Consider the following 24,305-nt stretch of genomic DNA (forward strand, 5'->3'; position numbering starts at 1 on the left):
TAAATCTATTATAACTCAAAGTCTCAATCCTCTGAAGCAACATACAATCAAGGAAAAGGGTGGAAAAATGTCATCCAACTTTTCTTACTGAATACCTCTTTTTAGAGTATAGAAAAGCATTAAGCATACTGCAAACAATTCAAATGTTCTAACAATACTTTCCGTTTTTCTGGGAACTTTATATTCTATTCTTATATCCTGCATTGTTTTATGAAGACTTTATATTCCCATGCCTTAACCCCATTATTTGATAAGGTAAACTCCTACCCCCGTATGCCTTATTTTCATGCTTCATTCGTCTTCCTGTGTAGCACTGGTTGCTCAGTGTCATTTGAAAACGTTTCATTTAGCCTTTGTCTTTCCAGCCGTGAGAAGCGTAGTATTATCAGCTGTGTAGTTGCAATGCTTATCAAGGTCATGATCTAGCCTGTCAGTATTTGATTTAAAGAATGCAAACAGTATTATTGACGTACCAAGAAAATATATATATATATATATTTACAGTTGAACAGATCAGGGTAGAATTACTTTACAGCTTGCAAAATAAATGTTAAAAGCTGGACTCATTTAGAAAGATAAAAGCTTTTAAAATCTCTTCTATCTGACCCCGATAACTTTATCACGCTTTCTCATTCAACTAATGCCCCTTTTTTCCTCTTGTAGTTCTAGAGGAATAAAGCCTAGTGATCTGCTCTTTTATTGACTTGCATGCATGCACACACAATCCTCTTATCAATTGGAACAGTTTCTAATAGGGGAATGTTGAGGCGATCCTAACTTTTCACTCTTTTGGAACTAAGTTCGTGGTGGATAAACAAAGTCTTTTTAATGGAGTGGTAAAAGACATTGCTGGACATGATGTAGGTGGGAACTTTTTCAATTGTAAGATTAGACTGTGCTGGAATGATAAGAAAAAGCAATGTTATATGCAGCTTCTGATAATTTTTAAAAAGTGTTTTATTTCTTAATTCGCATTCTTAAACATCTGCAGAACGATTTGTTTTAGATTTCTGTGATATTATTTTTAATTTCAGTACTGTAAGTAGAATTTCAGTTTTACATAGACAATTCAGTGACTCGAAACATTCTTTTTGGGACTCACAGTTAAAACAGTTTGGATGGTTGGGGACATTTGATGCCAATATGGTGTGAATTCATTCTGTTGGATTCAGTTGTAATAAGTAGTGTGTCTAAACAACTTCACACATACTGCCAGCAAGGGTAGGGATGCTGAAGTTTGTTTTCTATAAATAGAATAAGTAGTACAATACAGTGTTTATTTATGAAGTTCCTCATTCAGTGCAGACTAAAAAGCAATATATTGTTTTGGTTATTTCTTTGCCTCTACTGAATCAAAACAGGGACAGGAGCTTATATCTTCATTACTTTTCTTGCGTTGTTGATTTGCCGTAAGTCTTTGCCTTGGATTATGTGCTTAAGCATTCAAAGCAACAGCTGAGACAGTTCAATGGTCTGTGAATAAATGTATTTACAGTATTACTATTAATAGCACAGTTAACATTTTTTCCCTCATAAACTCACCACTTTGAATGGTCTTGCACAATAAGTCAAGAAGTTTTACAGTTGAAAACTAACTATCATATAACAGTCTTGGTTTTGTTCTTGTGTATCAGTAACTGATTGTGATCTAAAGTGAAGGCATTTACAACTCCTTCTGAATTTTGTACATTGTGTTCGTATGGGCAGTCACTTTCATCTGCATATGATTTAGCTGTTCCTGGAACCATAACATAGCACATTTGTGAAGTTTTATGAAATTTTTTAATTTTTTGGAAAACTTCTCTTGTTTTCAGACTTAGAATAGTTTGCAGTGTTCTGTGAAAATATTAATGGACTATGTTGCTCTATTGAAAATATTTGGGTAATCACTGGTGAGTTAGAAACTGTCCTGGAGAGGAATCTGTCAGTACAGTGCTGGTATGAAATAAAAATGGAGTGCAGAAAACTACAGATACTTATAAATCAAAATGCAGATTCTGCTTAGAGCAAGAGTGGAATGAAAGACCCTCAACCTCTTGCCCTGGCATATATGTCCCTGCATGGTAGGGGGATATCAGAGTTCCAGACCAAATTACAAACTAAGCATGAAAAGTAAATCCTGTGAGCCCTACACATTGGACTTGGAGAGAATATGTTAATCTTGTACAATTCTTTTGGCTTTTCCAAACTACTTCAGTCATTTGTTTTTTGTTTTGGTGGTTTTTGTTTTGGTTTGGTTTTTTTTGGGGGGGGAGGGGTGGTGTTGTTTTTTGTTGGTGGTTTTTTGGGGTTTTTTGTTTTTTTTTTAGTTAATGCACATGTCATTACTGATAAGCTGGATAATTCTCTGCAGTAGAAAATAGGCTAAAAGATACGGGAATTCAAATTTAATTAATTCATTGTATTAATAATGGTTTAGGTGGCTGGTAGGAAAATCTAGGGAACAATAGTCTCTGGCTTGGCATGTTTGGGAAGTTGCTATCACAGGGGTAGTACTAGGGGTCACGTAACCTTGGTCAAGAGGGTGCAGGCAAGGAACATAGCTAAAGCAAACTGGAGAGGATTTGTGTACAAATTTGGATGAGCAGATGCGCTGGACAGTGTAACTGATACTTAAGAAGAAATGTTTTTTAATTTTGAAAGGCAGTGTGGAGTCACAGCACTTTCTTTCTGTTTTGTGAAAAGAGTTACAGATTCTGAATTAGAATGTCTTTTACCTCATCCATGTCCTGCAAAGATGGTAACCACCACCTAAACTTATCCATAGTATGCAAAAAGGATAATAATTTAGAGCCAAGTCTAAAATCAGGAGTATTTTTCCCCTTGTTTCACGAGGTTTATGATTGAATCCTTAATCTGAGTACTGTATGGATTACCTGTCAATCTGTGTGATCATTTTCATATTCATGTTACCCAGATAGGTAACTTTAGTGGACTCCACTGTAAAGCTCAGTGAACTGGAGAGTTAGGGAACTTTATAGTTTACTAAACTTAGGACACTGAAAAATTATGTTTATGATTTATAATTTATAATCAGTAAATGTTACTTGAGCACCATTTTCACAATTCAGTGCAACATTAGTCATGTTGCACAGTTGATGTTGGAAACACATGTGAAAGCAAAGGGTATAATTCCCATTCAGCTGGATTTTCTTGGAAGTACTTAAGAGTGGAAAAGTTTCTAAAAACACTGCAAAGTTTATGTTAAAATCTGGAAGTAAATTTTGAAGGGATTTAACAAACTTTCACCAGCTGCCTCTGTAGTGTAGAGTCTTCTGCATAGAAGCTGTAGGCATTTCATTTATCAGTTACAAGGTTTTGATTATAATACTTTTTAAAATCAGTATATGACTTAAAATAGGGCTTGTAGAAATCTTAAAAGGCACTTTACAGTACTGCTTCATTAGTTTAAGAGAACTTAAATGCTTAGAAGAGACCTTAAGCCCTCCAAATTGGGCTGTGAAAGCTGCTGAGAACAGTGAATGAAAGCTACTGATTTGTTTGCTTTGTTGCTTGTCAAAGAAAGGCTCTAGTTCTTATTTGTTATACCTTCTAATGACTGGGAGAGAGGTTTTGCGTGTTTAGTTGTGGTTGCTCAGTGGCCAAGTTTCAATAAGCTGTACTGAAGGTTATTATATGTTGGTGCAAAACAGTAAGGACCACAGAGCAGCTGGAAATGACATGAGTCTACCACATGCAAATAATTTGACAATCTATATACAGAGAATGCAGAAACAATTTAAAAAATGTAGACTGCTCCTGCTGGCAATAAATTCCCTTGTCTACAACTAGGAGCAGCTTGAGGCAACTCAGTGATACGCTTTTTATCAGTTGCTTTATGTTCATATGCCAAAAGAAATGAAACTTATTTTAACAGAGACTTCAAGTAATTATTTCTGTGCTTAAGAAGTTTTATTTTCATGCGAACACTTATTTATAATATTACTTGTGAAATAATACTTACAATATTTTAGTCTAAAGCGTAAAGCGTTAGTGACACTGGTGCTTTTGAGAGGGTTTTTTTTTCATGCATGTTTGTTTACAAGTGTAGCATATGCAAGGACTGACATTTCCTCCCTTCTACTTTCTTGCTTCAGTTAGTGAAAAAGCATTCTTGTAACAGTCATGTAGTGTCTGAGTTGGAATTTACTTTCTTTTAAAGAAAACAAAAGCAGTTTGCATGCATTTAGACTATGGTAATATCTACTGTAGAAAAAGTATGATAATTATAAAGGGATTAAAAACCCCACACCTTAGACCAACCTTCTTACAGCTCTTTAAAATAATGAAGTCTTATTTGTAGAAGGAGATCTTTTTTTTTGGCCTTGTTGAACTTCATGAGGTTTGCACTGTCCTACTTCTCAAGCCTGTCAAGATCCTTCTGGATGTTCTTGGAACTGGGCTAGTGTCTAGACTCGTAATTTACATTGCCTCCTTGCAGAGGCTTTTCTTGTTTCTCAGTAAAAAAAGGATAGTGGGATAATAAATGAACTTTCTCAGGCTGTTAAGGTTGTTTGCATATATTCTGTTGCATTGGGAATGACACAACATGAAATGAAAATGATAGTGTGTACCTCAGAGTTGTTGACATTGACTGAGAGTTGCTGACAAATGACTGGTATCATTTCACATCAGAAGACTGTCCCACAAGGGTAGTGCCCACATAAAGTAAGTTCAATCTGTCCATGCTTAGTTCAAGAGTTTGTATGCTGAAAAAGACATTTGTTTAAATAAACGTCTTTGTAGAGGTTCATTAACTGCTAAAATAAACCCTAAAATAAGCCTAAACAACCTCATTTTTTAGAGGTTTATTTAACCTCTAAGAAGAGCTTTGCTTGTGGGAAATATAAAGAACCAGGGTATCTTTTATGTTCATGCTTAAGATATGGCTGATGTATTAGTGGGAGGGAAGGTTGTGGGCAAGATTCTGTTTAGGTGCTTCCAAAAGTAGATGTGGGTAAACTTGGTAACAAATGGTAATAAGCATATGTTTCCAAATAGTCCATTGATAAAGGTGGTCTGGTAATTGACTTAGTTTACTAAAGCATCATAGCTTTTTTCTTTGGAATTGCAGTAGAGAGTTGAAATGCTTGCATAGCACTTTACTGTTATGAAACTGTAATAGAAGTTGCTGGTGCTTACAGTTTGCTTGTTAGCAAGAACTTGGGTTTTTTAGTGGTGGTGGTTGTTTTTCTAATTTCTTCTTTAATTTTAGGTAACATTTCTGAGACAGGAAATTTTGTTATAGAAACAAACTTTTCTAATGTCAGAGTGGATTTATTTTTGGATTTTTGTGTTTTGGTTTTTGTTTTGTTTTTGTTTTTGGTTTTTTTTTTCCAGCCAGTGTTGTGTTTCTTAATCATTTTTATTTCTTTGTGGTGAGAACACAGACTTATGACAACATACACGGTCTGTTTAGCGTTGGAAACATTCATTGCTCTGTGAACAGTGGTCTACAAGAAAGGCAGCTAAAGATTTAAAGAGTCAATAAGCTAAGTGTCTGCTGTAAGTTGAGTTCATCACTTGTAAAGGAAGAAACTCTGGATATGACACTTGGAAAGATGGTTCAAGCTGCCAGTATGACAAATCTTAAACATCTGATTTTGTCCTGAGGCTGTATCAGAAGATTTATTTCAACAGGGGCTAGAAATTCTTAATGATGTTACATGTGACAGTGGTGTAACATAATCCTCCTACAGAGAGTTATGTCCCATTCGTGGTCAAGGAAGATGACTTGAGACTGAAACAGGTGCAGAAAGGGTTTACTTGCATGGTCAGGAAACCTGTAACAAGAGGAAACTAGAAGAATCCAGCTTGTTTATAGTTTTGCAGAAAAATGTCTGGGAGAAGATATGAATATATCACAGGAAAAAAGATAGAGGGAGGAACTGTTAAAAGGACAGTCTTTGTCCTTAGTCTTACATGTTGTGGATGGTTATATAGATAGCAGGCTGGTATAGATAGCTGATACAGCAAGTAGACTGCAGAGTAAGAAGCAAGCCTCTTGCATGTAAGGCATTGGAGAGAGCTATAGGAAGATTCATTATCTACAAATGTTTCTGGCAAAAGACTTCAGATGATATAGCAGACCTTGATAGAAGCCTACTGACATTCAGGCATTTTTAAATCTTGAGATGCTTGACTTAAAAACATAAACTAACCTTTTAACAGAGTTTTACCAACCCTTTAACCTTTTCTGTTTGTTAAAAGAGCATGGTATATAATAGATATTTCTCTTCTCAGTCAATGGTTAAAATTAGCTTCTTTGAAATCAAATACTGTTGTATACAGAAAACAGATCAACTGATAATTTATAGTGCAACAGTTGTGTAGTATCTTACACTGTATATAACTTTGTGATAATGTACTCTTCTGAATAACAGTCAGGATATCTGCAGGTGTGCTGGCAGAGGGCTCAGCACGAGCCACATTAGAAGCTTTTTGTTAGAGTTGATTTTCTGCTATCTATGTCAATCTTGAATAAACAAACTTCAGAGATGAGACTTTCATTAAGTAAGCATAGGAAGCACATGGGGTATGTGGTAATGCCATCTCTTCAGAGAAAGTGTTGCTTGTTGAAATGATTCATAATTTCTGGATGATCAGAGCCTTTTTTTGTTGTTTTTCTTTTTTTACCCAGAAGTAAAATGCATTTAGAATTGTATATTTGCTAGTGAATCTCTTAGAGTTCTTCTAAAAACAATGAATTTCCTATCCAAATTTTTGAAGAGGGAGAGAAGGGATGAGAGCTGAGGAGTATGTTTATCAGTCACAAAGAGTAGTCAGGTTTGGAAGAAGTCTGAATGAAAATTTTAGAGATGGTTCTGAACTCTTGGATTTTTTTTCTTCCTTTTTTGACTAAAAAGAGGCTGAATTGGGAGTGAGTTAGGTAAAAATATAAGACTCTTGCTTTTCTGTTGCAGAAAAGACATTGTAATCTGACCAGAATGCTGTGCAGTTTTTCTATTAAAACGACAGTTCTTTCAGGAGGTAGAACCTCTTCTCACTGGGCACGACTCACTCAGCATTTGACACTCAAATATTGTGTCATGACAATGCGTTTGGTAAGAGTCAAAGTCCTGATAGGAGTATTTTTAATATTGCCTGAAAGGTGGCAAAATAGGCTCATCAATGGATCATTTTACCTGTATAGTAATGAACTTGATGAGGATACAGTTGAATAATATTTGTTGTTAAGTTGGAATGTTTAAAGGGTTCAGTTAAAAGTCTCAGTCATTAAATCAGTGAGTTTTGCAGTGCATTAATGACTTCAAAATTGAATGAACTTGAAATTGATGACTTGGAGTTCACAATATGAGTGGGAGTTTAGCCACTGAGTAATAGCAGTGGTAGTAGAAGATTGGCAGGTACACCACCCTTACTGGTGGAAAACTATTGAAAATAAACAGTTCATCTTGTAGTAAAGTTTTTACATGTATGTGCTGGATAAACAAGCCAAGCCAAGAAGTACTTAATAAAATCTTTTCTACCTTCATCTCCCAAAGTTGAAGGTGTACTTCCCAAATCTCCAAGTTCTAGTCCTGAAGCTTTTAGCTTGATTCCTCTTTTCACAAAACCTGATCTGGATTGCAGCAGTAGGTGTATCAAACTGTTATTAGTCACTGATTTGAGCAGGTTCACAGCTTGTATAGCAAAGACTTTTTTTCTTTTGACAGGGTGATTTAACACCAACTGTTTCATTTTAATATAGTGAGACTGTAAAAAAAAAATATATATATATATATAGTCTTCTTAAATCTAAGATGTAATAGATCTGGCCTATACTTCCCTTCTACCCATCAGGCTAAGATACCTAAAGGGAAATAATGCTGTCCACCTGCTTTTCACAAAACTCCTTATTATCTACCTCTGTGGGTCTTGTTTGGGCCTGAATAAACTTAGCCCTTTAGCCTCTTCACCACTAGACCTCAGGTAGGTAGTTCTTTGCATCTTGGTTTAATTATTGGTGGGAAGCAGATAATGAATTAACACTTTCCTGTCCCTTTCCTGCTTTATATGCAGCCTCTTCCATGTACTAACCCATTGTTACCCCATTGAGAACATATTAACCATTAAGTGAAGAGGAAGATGCAAGATGCACGTAAAAGCAGAACAGAATTCCTCCAGAAAGAGAACTCAATCTAAAATGATTCTTACAGAAAAATGTCACTATAATACTTAGCATGTGGAAATCAGGCTTCCTGAAAGGCAGTTTGAAAAGTCAATGATTAAGGAAATAGGAATGAATCTGCACAAGAAGCAGGAATTGTAGGCCAAGCTTGGTAGAATATATAGATGAGCGTTAGTCACTTTGTGCATCTCAAGTGTGTGTGAAGTGTCCCTCCCAAAAAATAAAACGAAGGAAATTAGATCAGAAGAAAACATTATTTTGTCCCTTCAAAACGAGCTTTGCCATGCAGTTGTTATATACCAGTGTCATGGATGTTTACCTGTGGTTGTGGACTGACCCATAAGTGCCATCAATGCCTGCTGGCTTCTTCCCACCTGAGTTCCCCAGCAAGTATTATGGCAAATATTAAGTGGTTACTGCCTGCCTGGTCACAGGGGCATTGTGATTGTTTGTAAGTGGAGGGTGTGGGGGTGTGTTTTACTTCCTGCCACAGCCTTTTTGCAGTGCATGTGTTTGACATCTCTCATAAAGATATCAGACAAAAATCCTAATGTAAACTGTGACTTGTTAAAATAAGTAAAATTACAAGAAAGTTGGATGTGTTATCCATCAAACACAGAGTCTCCCTGATGGACAAGCAGCATACTGGCTGAGAAACTTGTTTTGGTTTTGTTTTCCCCAAAAAAGGCAAGGTTCTTCGATTCAGAAGGAAAGAAAATGAGAAGGTTGAGAAACATTGCCTTAAACTTAAAGAGCAAGCCATGGGAACCATTACATAGGATAGGTTTATAGTTCTAGTGGCTCCAGCTAAGTGGTTTTCAGTTTGTTTGGGTCTTTTAAGGATAGAGACAGTATGTTCTGTGCTTATTTTACTTTCACAAGGAAGCCTTTCTATTTTTGTTTGTTTGTTTGTTTGTTTGTTCTTTTTCTATCTATATCTAGGAATAGCCATCCAATTTTTGGTTACTTATTACAATTTAATGTGTTTATTCCAGATTTTTCTTTCTTGGTACCTCAGTCTCTAGTAATGTTTTCACAGATTGCTGTTTTGCTTAGAAGTCTGAAGTATTTCTTTCAAATGTTGTACCTCCTGTGTAATAGCCATGTAATTAGTTCATTGTTTAAGGATGTGCTCAATGCTGTAAATCAGCTTTGATGGTACAAAACAGATTTGTGTTGATAAACTGTTACAATTACATTGTGCTGACTTCAAGAACCATTGTGGGAGAAGTGCATGAATAATGTAGATAAGGTAGATTAACCCTGGCATCTGTGGGAGATGGGCAGCCAGAACGGGAAGTGATTAGATGAGTAATACTTAGCTTTCCATGTCACTGTAAATTAGCATCAGGTAGCTTTTTCGTGTCTTTGCCCACATGTCTTTGATATACCCAAAGATCAAATAACTTTTGTTCATTTCCCTGTTCATAGCAAATTTTCTTACAGATTGTGAGACAGTTTATGTATAAAAATGAATTAAAAGTAAACAAGTCTAGTATTTTAGTTTGTCAGGTGTGAAAAATAATCATCTCCGGAGTGCAGGCAAGTGGGCTGCTTCACAGAAACTGGTTTATGTGCTACTTCTGCCAGATGGTAAATGTGAGGTAACTCCTTTTCAAGCAGGTCACTGAGGTAGATAATGCATAGCATAAATGGTGTCCTCACTCCACAGCCTGAGAAAAATAATAATGCCATTAAAATAGAGAATGAATTGAAAAACAGGCTTTGGCATTGCATTCAGCTTGTTCCTTCTAGTAGTGTTGTCTGTGAGCTGGAAAAGGTTTTAGACCACTGTTTTGAGTTCATCATGTGGGATTCCCCTGTGGAAATAGGTGGTGTTGGTTTCAAAATAAACAGCTTTAAGAAAGGTGATTTCTGTGGCTGAAATGAGAGATACATAATAGAGGAAACTTAAGTGTTAGCAGGGATCCACCACCATCTTTGGGGTAGAATGTGATTCATGTTTTTGTTTCACATTGTTCTCTGTTCTCCAATAGATGGAAGTAAGTTGCTTGACTGGAAATAAGGGGCGGGGGGGTGAATGTTTTATATACACAAATTTACAATTTACACTTTTTAAAACTTTTGTTTTGAATTTGGTGAAAGCTGTGGTAACTAGTCTTTTAGAAAAGGATTTCATAATCCAAGTTTTAGTCCTCTGAGAAGTCTCTAATATACCTGGAAGGACCCTTATAACCCATATTCCGTATGAACAATTGAAGTGTATCTGTGATGGCTGAAGCTAATCTTGAGGACTTTTCAGTATCAAGGTATACTTTTAGGGTTTTTTTTTTCCCCACAAAGGAGCTAGGGAACGTCCAGCTTTCATATGAGTGGGTGTTTGCTCTCAAATTTTCTTTAATGTGCCAGTATGAACAGTTCAGGCAGACAACTGAAATATAGCTTGATACAGTAAAGGTGTTCAGCTGCGTAGTGTAAGGTGTGAACACTTCAGTTCTGTTTTCTCCAATGTTTTCCATCAACCTACTATAAAGGCTGAAAATAGTGAAGAAGAATTTTCAAAGGTTTTAGAGCTAGGTGAACATTTCTTTTTATTTCCACTGTGTCTGAGAAAACACCTGCAATACTTAAGTGCTGCTGAGGATGAGTGGTACAATACTGGCGTGATACAATCTGTAGGTTGGTTGTTTATTAAGGAGTGAAAATTAATGATTTGTAACCTCCCTGTTGTGCGGAAGCCGTGGGAGAAGGCATGCTTCGTGGCTCATGAATTAGGTTTCATACCATGTGTTATTAAAGGTCATTCTGTTGATGGAAGGTGTTTACTACCTGGTATTTTTTTCCATCTCATGATACAGGTAATTGGGTTTATGTGGCAGGATTTTGGTAAGCTGAAGGGGTGGCTTCTCTGAGAAGACACCAGAAGCTGCCTCCATCTCAGACAGAGTCAATTTTAGCTGGCTCCAAGGCAGACCTGCCGCTGGCCAAAAGCAGAGCCCATCAGTGATGGTATGATAACATAGTTAAGAAAAAGTTAAAAAAGCTTTCTCACATGCAGCTGCATGAGAAAGGAGTGCAAAGAATGTGAGGGAAACAGCTCTGCAGATGGCAGGGTCAGTGCAGAAGGGGAGGAGGTGCTCCAGGTTCTGGAGCAGAGATTTCCCTGTAGCCCATGGAGAAGACGGTGGTGAAACAGGTTGTTCTTCTGCAGCCTGTAGAAGACCCCACACTGTTGCAGATGGATGTGCACTGAGGAAGCTGCAGCCCATAGAGACCCCACGCTACTGATCGCATTTCTGGCAGGAACTGTGGTCTGTGGAGAGGAGCCCATGCTGGAGCAGTTTTCAGGCAGGCCCTGTGACCCTGTGGGGGACCCACACTGAAGCAGTCTGTTCCTGAAGGACTGCACCTCATGAGAAGGACCCATGCTGGAGCAGTTCTGAAAGACCTGCAGCCTGTGGGAAGGACCCATGTAGGAGAAGTTCATGAAAGACTGTAACCCGTGAGAGGGACCCATGCTGGAGCAGGGGAAGAGTGTGAGGAGGAAGAACTGGCAGAGATAGAACACTTGGGGGCTGAGAATAGCTCCCATTCCCCTGTGCCAGTAGGGGAGATAGGGCTGGGGGAGGATGTAGGACAGTCATGAGTGAAGGTGAGCCTGTGAAAAGGGGAATGTTGTCTGTGTTGCCTGTGACAGTAGTTGGTGAGTGAGCTCCCTGTCCTTACCTTCACCCATGAGCTTTTTCATTGTGTTAACTCCCTCTGTCTTGCTGAGAGGGGGATGATAGAGCACCTGGGTGGGCACCAAGATCAACCCACCACAGTCCCAAATCTGCTCGTACCTACATGGAGATCTGCAGGAAGAATCCTGTTGGCTTACAGTATGATTTTTAAGGAATCTCCTGCACTTCCACATCGGGTTCATCTCCAGTATGTAAACAGAGTCCTTCAGGACCCATTTTTTTCTGCCAGTCTTAATGCCAAACTATTGTTGCCCTAAAGAGGAAGAAATAGAAAATACAGGAGAAATTTAAATGCATTATGTTGCCACTTAAAGGCAGGTGCAGTAACAAGGCAGACTGCTGTATCAACCTTCTCTATTTTTCCAGGCTTGTAGTATTGTTTTGTCCATTTCCTGCAGAGAAATTTCCTTTGTCTTTTGTAATTGGAGTGTGCCACAGAGCTAATCATGAGAACATGCTACCTTTTTGCTCCCTCCTTCACCCACCGTTATTTCACCAGTTCAGAGGAAGCAAAAGCCCCTGAAGTGATATTTGCTCAAAGTTCTGGTAGCTGGGAGAGCTAATTTATGCTCTTGGATTGCTTCAGGCTAGTTAGTGCACTACCTGAGAAGAAATGTAGAATGCACGTTTCTTATGCTTGTCTGTGCTTTACTGGGAGGTTACAGGACACTGTAGAAAAGTAAATAGTGTATTCTGTAATGGACTGATGGCTGAAATAAAGTAGATGAAGTTGTTGGAGTGGAATGAGTTCGCTTTTAACTCCCGTTGTGCCCAAGAGAGGCCAAATGTTGCTATTGCTTTTGAGAGCGCAAGAATACCTGAGATTCTTACATCATCTGAAGGAAGGTTAGAAAATACTTCACAGTGACTATTTTTTTTTTTTTTTTAATAGCTTGTCCCTATTAGAAATCACTGTATATATTTGCTTCCTGCAGTTATGGCTGCAAATCAGTTGCCTCATTTGTCATATTTTGAGAACTGCGAGGGGCAGTAGTTTCGGAGGAGTGCTGGGGTGTGTGTTTGTAAAGTGTACCTTCCTATTTCTGTCCTTTTCCTACCTTAAAAGAAGGAAGCAGTTATAGAAACACCCTTAGAGGGTTTTGGGCAAGTCTGTGAGATCAGGACACCCTCTAGTGGTGACAGCTCTGCTAGGCTCTGTGAGGTGCTGCCGTCAGCCTCTTGGTTTCCTTCTGTCCTGCTTTCTTTCCTTCCTCTAAACCCTGCATTTACGTCCCCTCGGTAACTGTGGTGAATATGTATAGTGGTTATTACAGTTGTAACTTTGACGAGTAAGAAACTGTGTTTATTCTGACCATCAGAGACAGAGAAAACAGTTATGTTGTATATCACTAGTGTTAGATCTTTCACTTGCCCACATATTATATTGCAGTGTCTGTCGAGATGTTGAATAGGGAAGAATAGAACAACTCCCCTGTGCAGTGGTAAAGGAGAAACTTTTAATGTGTTAAGTCCATAGCAATGATAAGAAAAATTGATTCAAAATACATGTAAGATCATTTTGAAATTTGCTACATTTTGTCTATGGCTTTGAGGTGGAGATTTTTAATGTTAATTCTGAAATTAACAATGGAAGCAGATGGAAAAGGAAAATATGTTGACAGTGCTCCAAAAAGTAGTGCTTAGCAAGTGTGTGAAACAGCAGTCTCTTCAGAATCTGTTTAAAATATTATTCTTGCAGCATCTGTGCATTTTTATGTCCAGCTGCCTGGGATAGATGCACTTTCTACATGTTTTGAGTCAACAGTCATACACCTAGACTCAGTAGTGTTGATCAGTGTCTAAATGTTATCGTTACATGTTATTGTAGTACTGATAACTTTCTTGGGAATCAGCATCGGAGCTACTGTTTTCTCAATCTGTTAAAAGTGGCAGTTTCAGAATTAAAAACCTTGAGTCCATGCACTACTGTGTTATATTTTGTTATATTTTTTTCTTCTATGGAAGCAGAATTGTTTTTACTTTCTAGGGCATTCTTTGTCTTCTCTTACCTGTTCTTCTGTCTCCTAAATAACTTAAATAGAAATATCTCTTAGTGAAGAAATGACATGCATTCTTTGTGGCATAACTGCCATGTAAAAACCAGAATGCATTTGATGCCAGAGTCGGTGGAGGTCTCTGCTGCCTCTTTTTTGTTCATGTAGCATCACTGTTGGTAGAAGTTGCTGACCACAGTAAAAGCTGTACAGTAAAAATACATCCAGTATGTTATTCATTGGCAGGTAGAGAGGGCAAGTAATTGAGACAAGGTATGCTGCTTTGCAAGGTACTGACAAGTTGTAGGGCATATCTTAAAAGTACATAGCACTTTCTAATTGCACAATGTCTTCATGACTAATATATTTGTCTACAAAATGATGCATTTTCCTACCATTTAGGGGGAGAAAAATGGGTAAAGGCTAGAATCAAGTAATTTTTTCCTAGGGAACATTGACTATTTGATTATGATAAGTGCAGTGACATTGATAATAGATCATTTACCTCCTTTGCCAAGGCAAGTATGGGTACCATACAGTGTTGCCAAGGGTTTGAGGTGGGCTTAAGCAGATACTTCAAAACTTGTCTGAGATATAGTGCTGTCAATCTGTGGCTTCAATGAAGATATACGTAGCTAATATAGAAATACAGGCTTCCTAAAAGCTTAATAAAAATATGGGCAACTTGGAGTATAAAAGCAAAGCTCCATACAGTTATATCATTCATATATAGACGTCTTTATGAATTTCCTCGCATTCTCCCATGAAATTAGGGCTGAACTTACAATTTTTTAGGCTCTTACAGTGAATTGCTTCAATCCTTTGTCAAATACAATTCAGACATCTCATTTGAATACCTTGAATGTATGTTAGTACAAATGCAAATAGCTTCTTCAAAATAATTCCTGTCTTTTATTCAGTAAGTGCTGAAGATGACAAAAATAGGAACTTGGTGGGCTGGAGTTAAGGTTGTTTGGGTGGCTTTTTTACCATGCAATTTCTTGCTTTCAGAACTCCAAATCAAATATAGATATTTGCCTTACGTGTGTGTGTGTGTATATATATATATATATATATATACGCACACACACATATTCCTGCTCAATGGTGGATAAGTTCTTACTTGCATAATTTCAACTTTTGTATGTCTAGGTTTGTGCTTTAGAAGTAGAGATGTATAGTGAATTTTTCTCTAACTTAAAAATTATAAATCACTGCTTTTTAATAAACTGCTTTAATTAGAATTCTTGGCTGAAATTTGTGATGTAACAGTGCATATGCATACTTATTTAATTAATATTCTGACTTAAAGGCTTAAATTGTTTAGCTCTTCCATGAAAGTCTGAGATTTTTATTTAATATATTAATAACTGATATTTAATGTGTTAATAACTGTAGGGAAGAAAAATTGCAGCACCTTGGTAACTTCTGAAAGAAGCGTAACTGTATGACTTCTAGTAGTATTCTGGTTATTTTGACAATGCTATTTTGGGTTCTGCAGTAGCAGTGGTTTATACTTACACATCTATGTATAGTGGCAGTTGGTAATCTGCCTGTAAAGCATGAGGTCAGAAAAGTCCTATCAGCACTAGTAGACGCATTCAGAGCTATAGGAATTGAAAGCTTTTGCCCTGAGGATGGGGTCAGTTATTTACTGGTGTGATGGCACCATGGACACTGACCATGTAGTGTGTCAGTCACTTAAACAAGGCTTGGAGTCTTCTGTTAAATGCTTATTTACCAGTCTGAACTTTTTGCTTTTTCTTGTTCCCTCCCAGCTAAGGAAGTGCTTGTTTCATGTAGTTCCTGTCTAGCTTCCAACATAGTAACATTTCTCATACAAAAGCCGTGTCATTACACCAGAATTGTGCTGACGCTTTTAAAGATCAAGATTCTATCTAATATTTTTCTAAGCTGGGTTTGCTTATTTTTTTTTTGTGTTCTGTTACTTTATTTTGGAGTTGTAACAAACTTGTTCTTGGCAGAAAAAGATGAAGCAAAGCCAGATGTAGTTTGACAATGCCTTGATGTCACGCATAATGAATGAATAGTATATTTAAGGAGGTGATCCTGCCCCTCTACTCTGCTCTCGTGAGACCTCACTTGGAGTATTGTGTATAATTCTGGTGTTCTCAACATAAAAAGGACATGGAGCTGTTGGAGCAAGTCCAAAGGAGGGCCACGAGGATGATCAGGGGGCTGGAGCACCTCCTGTATGAAGACAGGCTGAGAAAGATGGGGCTGTTCAGCCTTGAGAAGGCTGCGTGGAGACCTCATAGCAGCCTTCCAGTGTCTGAAGGGGGCCTGTAAGAATGCTGGGGAGGGACTCTTCATTAGGGACTGTAGTGGTAGGACAAGGGGTAATGGCTTTAAACTTAAACAGGGGAACTTTAGGTTAGATATAAGGAAGAAGTTCTTCACAGTGAGGGTGGTGAGGCACTGGAATAGGTTGCCCAAGGAAGTTGTGAATGCTCCAACCCTGGCAGTGTTCAAGGCCAGGTTAGACAGAGCCTTGGGTGACATGGCAGGTGGGTTGGAACTAGATGATCTTAAGGTCCTTTCCAACCCTAACTATTCTACGATTGTGTGATTCTATGATATTTCATTTAAAACAAAAGGCTCACTCCAGTGCATGGGCTCTGTTAATTTTTGCATTACCTATTTCATAATGGAAATTACAGGAAATAGTCACCTTAGGTGAAAATCACCTACGCTGTCTTGACAAACATGAAATATATTTCTGCTGTCATAGATTGATTAATTCATTAAATCTTATTTGTGTTAGGTAGTATAAGCAAATTAATAAAAATTCTTTAAAACACTGGCAAACTGCATCCTTCTGTTCATTTCCATTTCTGTAACAGTAAGTTCATTATTATGAATAACCCTGAAGCATTATTCTTCAAATTAATGAAGCAAGGGGATGTGTAGCTTAGTGATTTGGGAAGTGTAGAGTGAAAAAAATTGCAGTAAGTGAAGGTTTGTCAACAAATGTAGAGATTTTAAAAATATTTTCAGAAGTGGTTTAAAATTTTAGTCTCTGTATTTTTTTTCCCTAAATAATGAGCCCAAGAAAGCCTTTGCAATTCCCCCCCCCCCACCCCCCGAAAATTTAGGAATTGTGACAGAAACAAGATACATGCCTACTGTTTTTCTCAGTCTGTTCAAAAGGTTCTGCAGTTTCATTAATGCTTAACCCTTGTATTTTATTCTAGAACTTAAAAAGTGGAGTAAACTAGAAAGATATGCAGACTAATTGTAAGATGCAGTAAGTTGAAGCAAAAATACCTTATAAAGATACTTTTGAGGCGTTTCTGTACATGTTTGTATATGCTTTTAAGACACATTATAAAATTGTTATGCAGACTTTTCATTTCTAAAGACATGCTTTTCTGTATGGAACTTCCAGAGACATTGAAAGCTGCTATGCTTTCTTCACAGCTGTGTCATGTTCAGAGGCTCCCATTCATTCTAGGATTGAATAAACCCAATCTCTTTTCTTCTTTTGTTCCCATTTGATCAGGAAAGTCTGTTTTTGAGGAAAAAAAATAAATTACTGTAGCTAGTTAAAAACTGTGATGAGCATTCTATATGTATTCCAGTACTCTGTTTCTCAAAGGCATTCAGATTTGCTATTAATGATACCTCTTTAAGTAAACTATAGTAGCTAACTTCTTTTTCTGCTAAGTATATTTTTTTATTCCTCTGCCTTATGCTGTGAATAGATGGTGGGTTTTTTAAATCATTATTAATTAGGAAAAAACAATAGATGCCAGTGTTGAAATGATCTTAAACTAGACAATAACAAATAATTGACTTCCTTTGTTGTGTGTGTAGTATGTCCTGTAACACATGGTCCTGAAGAGGACGGGAAGGAATTTGTCTGTTAAGATCTGTGGGTTTTTGTTTTGTCTTTCATCAGATTATGAGAATAAAGGATAATAAAAAAAAAAAAAAGAAAAGAAAGAAGCATTTTACTGTGACATTAATGTCTATTATAGGAGCAGGGTCAATCTAGTTGTTGTTCCACTTCTTTAAGGTACTAGCATTTTTCAAGGGTAAGTCAAATGTGCCAACAATTCCTTTTATTCAGTGAGAAGATAAATGAGAACAGGCATGAAGATGGAGTTAAGGTTGCCCAGAGAGGTGGTAGATGTGCCCATCCCTGGAGACATTCAAGGCCAGGCTGGATGTGGTTCTGGGAAACCTGATCTAGTTGGAAGATGTCCCCGCTCAATGCAGGGTGGGTGGGCTAGATGACCTTTGAAATGTCCCTCCCAACCCAAACCATTGTATGATTCTAAGGTGGCAGGCTGCAGTTTTAATAGCTTGAGAAGAAGTAACATTTTTGTATTCCCAGTTTTAGATCTGTGTATCACTTGAGAAGGATCAGGAGGATGAGGTGTCACTCCCCCTGTATCATCCAGCACCATGCAGGTTGTCTTCAGCCTAGGCATAAAGTTCAGTTCACTCTTCTGGATCTTGCTGCTCCTTCCTCTTTAAAGGAGGAAGCGAGAGCAATATGAATGTGGCAGTGTCACTGCAGAAAAGCGTGGTTTAAAAAAAGGGAAGGTTTTCTTTGCAAGTGAGTTGTAAAATATGAAGATCCCCTCCATGGTTCAAAAGGTTATAGTATGACAGTCCTCTGTTAGTATCTGATAATAAACGCAGCTTGGAAGGCAGCAGGAGAGGGAACCAGTGGTAGTTGTTTTGGAATGTCATGCTGGTAAACAAGTGCTCTCATAATAAACAGAAAACAGTAGAGGATTAAAGCGCTAAAACAGAAGAACATTGAAAAGCTTTCCCCTCCTTGAAACAGTAGTAACATTAACTCAAATAGGGAATGCTTTAGTCTGATAGCAGAAACTATCAAGGAGAAGCTGAATTAATGCTGCATCTAACTGCTATCAAAGCCTGGTAAGATAAAGGACAGCAGTGCAAGCATTGCTGTGGACTAGTAACTCAGAATTGAATAATTTTGATTGAGGTGCTCAATTTAACCAGCTGTTTGGGTCAGCAGGGCTGTTCTCAGTTACTGCACTCATAGGCCATTGCTGTTGTCTTGGCAGAGGATGGAATAATGAAACCAACTTCTTGTTGAAAGCAATATGGTGAAGCAAAGTGGAAGCTGACAAGGGGAATAGAGTGCACTGAATTTCAGGTTGCATTGCAGGAGACAGGAACAAAAAAATGATAAAACCTTCCTGTTGATGATAGTAGTGCTTTCAAGCTGTGCCTCTGCACAGCAAACCAGTAAGTCTGGAATTGTGAAAGAAGTTAAAAAGATCTTCAGGCTTCTGCCTGTTTGTTCATAAAAAACTGCTTTATGTCCCTAATGAGAGGAGGCAGATCATTGGTGCTTTGGTGATATATCTGCTATATTTTGGCTGCTTCTACCTTTATGTAATTTAAGAAAGTAAGCTTCGAAATAGGCTTTGAAGAATCAGGGAAGAGGCTTAAAAGAGCAGCAGTGAAGAAGTGAGGAGACAAGATTAAGTTCCATTTTTTTCCTTGTATCCGTCCTTCAGATATATCACGTTTTGCCTAAGTTCATTCCTGTTCCTTCCACTTAGAACAGGTGACCGTTTTTCAGGTCAGGGGGTATGGGTAGGTGGCATTTGTGTGGTTTGTGGTAAGAGACATTTGTTCTGCAACACCGTTTCAACATTTCTTTGTACTCGGTTAATTCATTTGAATGCTGACGTGCATTGTTACCTTTGCGACTTGAGCTCACATAAGTATTATGATACCACATTTTTCATACTGTGGTAGCTAGGGAGCAAAGCTCAGTAATATTTCTTCCTACTGATTTTCCTGATGTCTGTGTGCTTAAAATGAGAAAGAATGAATAACTGGTCAAAACCTTTCATTCTGTGGATACAAGCATTCGCTTGGAGGACTGGAATCCATCATGGTCTTGTATGTACTTATAACAGACCTATTCCTGAAGGTCTTCACCATTTTTATAGGTAACATTCTCTTATAGTTGATTGAAATCTAGGAAATACAGGTCAGTTTGAAGAACTTTATTTATTTTTTTAAAGAAATTAAAGATATAATCCTTGTTGTTTGCTTTCTCTAACCACTTGTTATTTGCAGATGTCTAGCTCTATATCAGCTAGATCTTTGGGTACACTGTACAAGCTTTGGAATCTATACTTGGTTCTGACTGCAGGTATTTCACTGGCATATTGAGTCTTGCAAATAATGACTTTTTATTAGACTGAATGAATTTTAATTGAATGTTTGCTCTTTTACACTCTGTTTAATTTCAAGATTGTAAAGGTTAGCAGTAGTTATTATTTTGAATAATAAAAACTGACTTAATTTGCTTTCTCACTGTAGGATTACATTTATTTATTTCTTTCAATAAAGAAGCATAGCTTTTCAAACTGTATCTTCCAGATGATTCAAAAAATGTGCCTTCTTTTTTTTCCCTTCTCAGATTTATCCAAGAATAGATTAACGGAAGTTCCTACAGAGTTGTGCCATTTTGTGTCACTGGAAACACTAAATCTATACCACAATTGTATTAAAATTATACCAGATGCCATAGTAAACTTGCAAATGCTAACTTACTTAAACTTGAGGTAAGTTTAACTTTGCTACATTTTTTGTTTGTTTGCAAATACATAATGCTTTTTTTGTCTGCACTTTGTGTTTTTGGAAAACTGACTACATTTTTCATTTTATTGGAAGGGTAATGCAAAAACTCATTGGCTGTGGATACAGCTCTATATGAAGGCATTGTAAATGCCAAAATGTAAACCTAATCATTTAAGAAAGACCAAGTAATATTAATCCCTTTCTTTCCCTTATTTTTCTAGCAAATTCACAATGCCAGTTACATCAGCAGCTTCTTTGCAGTTGAGTATGTAGAAACTGTGACAATGAAGCTATAATAATCTGGTCTTCGAGAATGAGGTTTGAGCAGGGGGCAAAGTGGCTCTTGGGCTTTTAAATTCAAGCTATGAAGGCTCGATCCTCAGTTTTGTAAACACTGAGGATGTTTCTCAAGCCTTCCTGTATTGTTGGTATACTGCTGTCTTGGCCACTGTGCAACACTAATTTTGGCTCTAAAAATTGAAACAGAATGGTGTCCTGAGTATGTGCCACTATTCCTATAAGGAACAGGACGTGAAAGTTTGAAATAGTGTTTTAGATATACATAAAGAAACTAAGACTGGATTAAATTATTACGTTTATATAGAACATCTTAGTAAATTTCTGAGTTAGAATGAACTCGATTAGAACTCAGTGTGGTGAACCAGTGAATTAGAGCTCAATGTAGTGATGGAATTTTGTGAATCATCACAAACCCAGAATAGTTACAGAGTTAATATCAGGTATCACAGTAAATCAAACAAAATAAAAGGATTTTTTCACGTTTTACTAAGTAAGGTCATTGCCCTCAGTTTAAAATATCCTCTTCCCTTGGATATTCCCTTCACCCATGTTACTTGAACACAGTAAACAGTCTGTAGAAGAAGGAAATGTAACCCTGACTTTCTAACCATGTTGCTTCTTGGCAGGAAAAATATTACAGATTTAAAATGCATATTTTTCTGCCTGTTACCAGCATTAGAAAGAGGTGCCAGGAGATACACATAATCTTTGGGCCTTGGTGATGATGTTCTTATTTAGAGATTCTTTTTAAACAAATGATGATCTATTACTCACTTGCCCTGGTTATGTGCTGTTCCTTATCTCCTAGTAGATTGCTTCTGAGTTCTGTAGAACTTAAAAAAAGTTTTAACTTTTTTTTTGTCTGATCTGCTGCACAGTGTAACTTTTTTTAGATTCTAGGCATATTTTAAAATAAATTGTATCTTGGTCATCTGTAAAGACACTAGAATGGAGAATCCTGGCTCCACAATAAGCATTGATTCTTTTTTTTTCTTCCCCTCAACTACTGCTGAGTAGTAGTTGGATTTCTCATTTTTAATAAGCTTTAGTTTGTTATTTGGTACTTGTCTTGGTACTTGGTACACTCCCGGCCTGTGTAGCAGTGATCTGATGGTAGTTTGTTTTGTTAAACGTTTTGAGACTGTTAGGTGGAGCATGAATATATGTCTTTATATGCAGCTTTGTAGCAGACTGCTGGATTGGCAGCTGAAGAATTGGTTTGACACTTGTGGAACTTAGATTATTTATTTATTTATTTACTTATTTCTGTTTCTTTGTTTCCTTTTGTTTCAATTCAATGTTGCAATTCTTCCTGAAATTACACAGGACAATTTTTGCTCTCTGTTTTCAGAGTTCAGTCATGTAAATTTGATCTCTGAAGCTTTAGCAGTCATTCAGAAGCTAAAATGGTTCTTCGTAGGGTGTCACTCTAAGTTACTGTTCATTGCTTTCCTAAAGGGTAATTCCCATTTAAAAAAAAAAAAAGTATTTTAAGAAAACCTTCTAATATTCTAGGAAAGGCAGCAATTAACATGTTTTTCTGTTGAGCTTAAAGTTTCTTCCCAGAATTGGTTCATAAATCAGAAGAAATTAATAATTTTAATCATCTGGAGATCATAAAAGGTCATTGCATTTGTCATCTTTTAAGTTCTAGCTTCCTGAGTAATTGTTACTAGAATGAGAACCTAAATAAAACCTTGAAAGTTTTTTTCCAAATTTTGCCTTTTCTTGCAACTCCTCTTCATGAAAATAATCTTTTCGCTCTCTCTTCCCCCCCTCCCCCCCAATATAGTGTTAAGAGTAAAATGGCATGTCACTTAAACTTCAAGCATGCTTTAAAGGAGTTGAGAAAAGAACCATTTTATTTGTAATTTATTAATTTGTTTTTCAGTTGGAAAAAAGACATCTGCTTAAACTTATATAGTGTATTTTTTACCGGAGTGGTAAATTCCACAATATTGTTTAGTCAGTAATGCAGTTATTTTTGATGTGCAAGTGTTTTTGAAATGATTGCCGTTTGAAAATTTAAATTTTAACTGCATGACTCATGAAAATGAAGGAATTTTATAACTTTCACGTTTTACGTGAGTATATACTAGAACATCCTGGTGGTTTTAATGTTCTGTTTTGTTTTGTTGCAGTCGAAATCAACTTTCTTCTTTGCCAGCTTGCCTGTGTGGTCTTCCTCTAAAAGTCTTAATTGCAAGTAACAATAAGCTAGGTTCCCTTCCAGAAGAGATAGGTCAGCTAAAACAGTTAATGGAACTGGTATGTTACTGATCTTTTTTTTTTTTTTTTTTTTTTTTTAAATTTCTTTTTACTTTTTATTTGACTTCATTTGTATTTAACTAGAAACAGTAAAATTCACTTTACAAACAGATTTGAACAAATGCCTAATACTATATTGCATTTTAAAGGTTAAAAAATTAAGTTTTGAATTTCTCAAGTGTGTTGAGTAGTAACACAGTAATAGTTTCCTTTATGTTCCTCAAGACCCTTCTGAACAATATGACTGCCCTTGGTTCATTCAAAACTCACCTTCTAAGTTCGTTACTTTTACCATTGGCTCCGTGTTTTGCTATATCAAGTTAATAGTTCTGGCATCAAGCTCTGTAAAGCTGTATCAGCCTCTGTAGTACCGTCTTCTGCTTCCTTTCACTCTATTATTAATATCTGCTTACCACATTGCATTCCACTACTGATACTGGTCTTACCAGTCTATTTTCACTTTATTACACTACTTCTATTGTGTAACCTTCCTTTCCTGGGTTACCTATCTAAACAGATCTACAAAATTATTATGTTTGTCTTATATTTAAAGCTATCCACATGACTACTGTTTCTGCAAGAAGTAGGTAATCTATAAAATACTGTGTAGTAAATGAGAATCTGAAAAGGCAAAAAATGCTTGGTGCCTTAGCTTAGAATTAATTTAACTGCACATGTTTTTGTGAAATTTGTATGTGGAATATGTATGTAAGAGAATGCTTCCCTTTCTATACCTTTATCTTCATCTTTTGTATATTGAAGGCTGAGACTGAATTCTCTATGGCATGTGTGCTACGTCTCCTGGTTATTTCTGTTCACCTGGACCTCTTAAGATACAAATTGACAAATAAACTACATTGTGACACTGCTAATTTATGCATAGTAAAACAATTACATCTGAACTTTCTACCAACTGCTGATGTCTCCATTGACAGCATTTATCTTGCCCATCTTTCTGGTATCTGAAAGTGCCTGATTATCATGTCGTTATTTAGGTAACAGTAGTATCTCTACTAAATTATGTTCCAGAAATTGAGCTGACCTTCCTTTAGGCCACAGTCCTGCTACTGGTTCTTCATATATGAAGTAGCAACTGTGGGGCTGTTTTCCTTCTAGTATTCTTTTAGTACAGAGCCTGCTGTGGTATCAGGCCTCTGTTATTTGTTACAACTGATCTGGCTGTTGAGGTAGTTACTTTTTCCTTTCTGGTTTGTACCTGAGCTAAAGACTACCAAGTTTGTTTTGTTTAGTAAGCACTATTAATTTATCTTCTCAAATATTCTAATTGTTCTGTGTGTGCAA

The 24,305-nt window shown here is 36.9% G+C and overlaps 1 protein-coding gene across 1 annotated transcript in view; it reads left to right on the top strand.

The window, feature by feature from the left end:
* Nucleotides 1-19,432: 19,432 nt before the first annotated feature.
* Nucleotides 19,433-24,305, top strand: part of LRCH1 (leucine-rich repeats and calponin homology (CH) domain containing 1) — a 58,302-nt gene continuing 53,429 nt past the window's right edge. Inside the window, exons 1-3 of the mRNA XM_010015133.1 lie at nt 19,433-19,436; nt 20,275-20,419; nt 22,877-23,003. Of these exons, the coding sequence (XP_010013435.1) occupies nt 19,433-19,436; nt 20,275-20,419; nt 22,877-23,003 (276 nt within the window). The remainder of the gene's footprint in view (nt 19,437-20,274; nt 20,420-22,876; nt 23,004-24,305) is intronic.

Source organism: Nestor notabilis, unplaced genomic scaffold (genome assembly GCF_000696875.1).
Source record: "Nestor notabilis isolate BGI_N333 unplaced genomic scaffold, ASM69687v1 scaffold5675, whole genome shotgun sequence".
NCBI classification, from domain to species: domain Eukaryota; kingdom Metazoa; phylum Chordata; class Aves; order Psittaciformes; family Psittacidae; genus Nestor; species Nestor notabilis.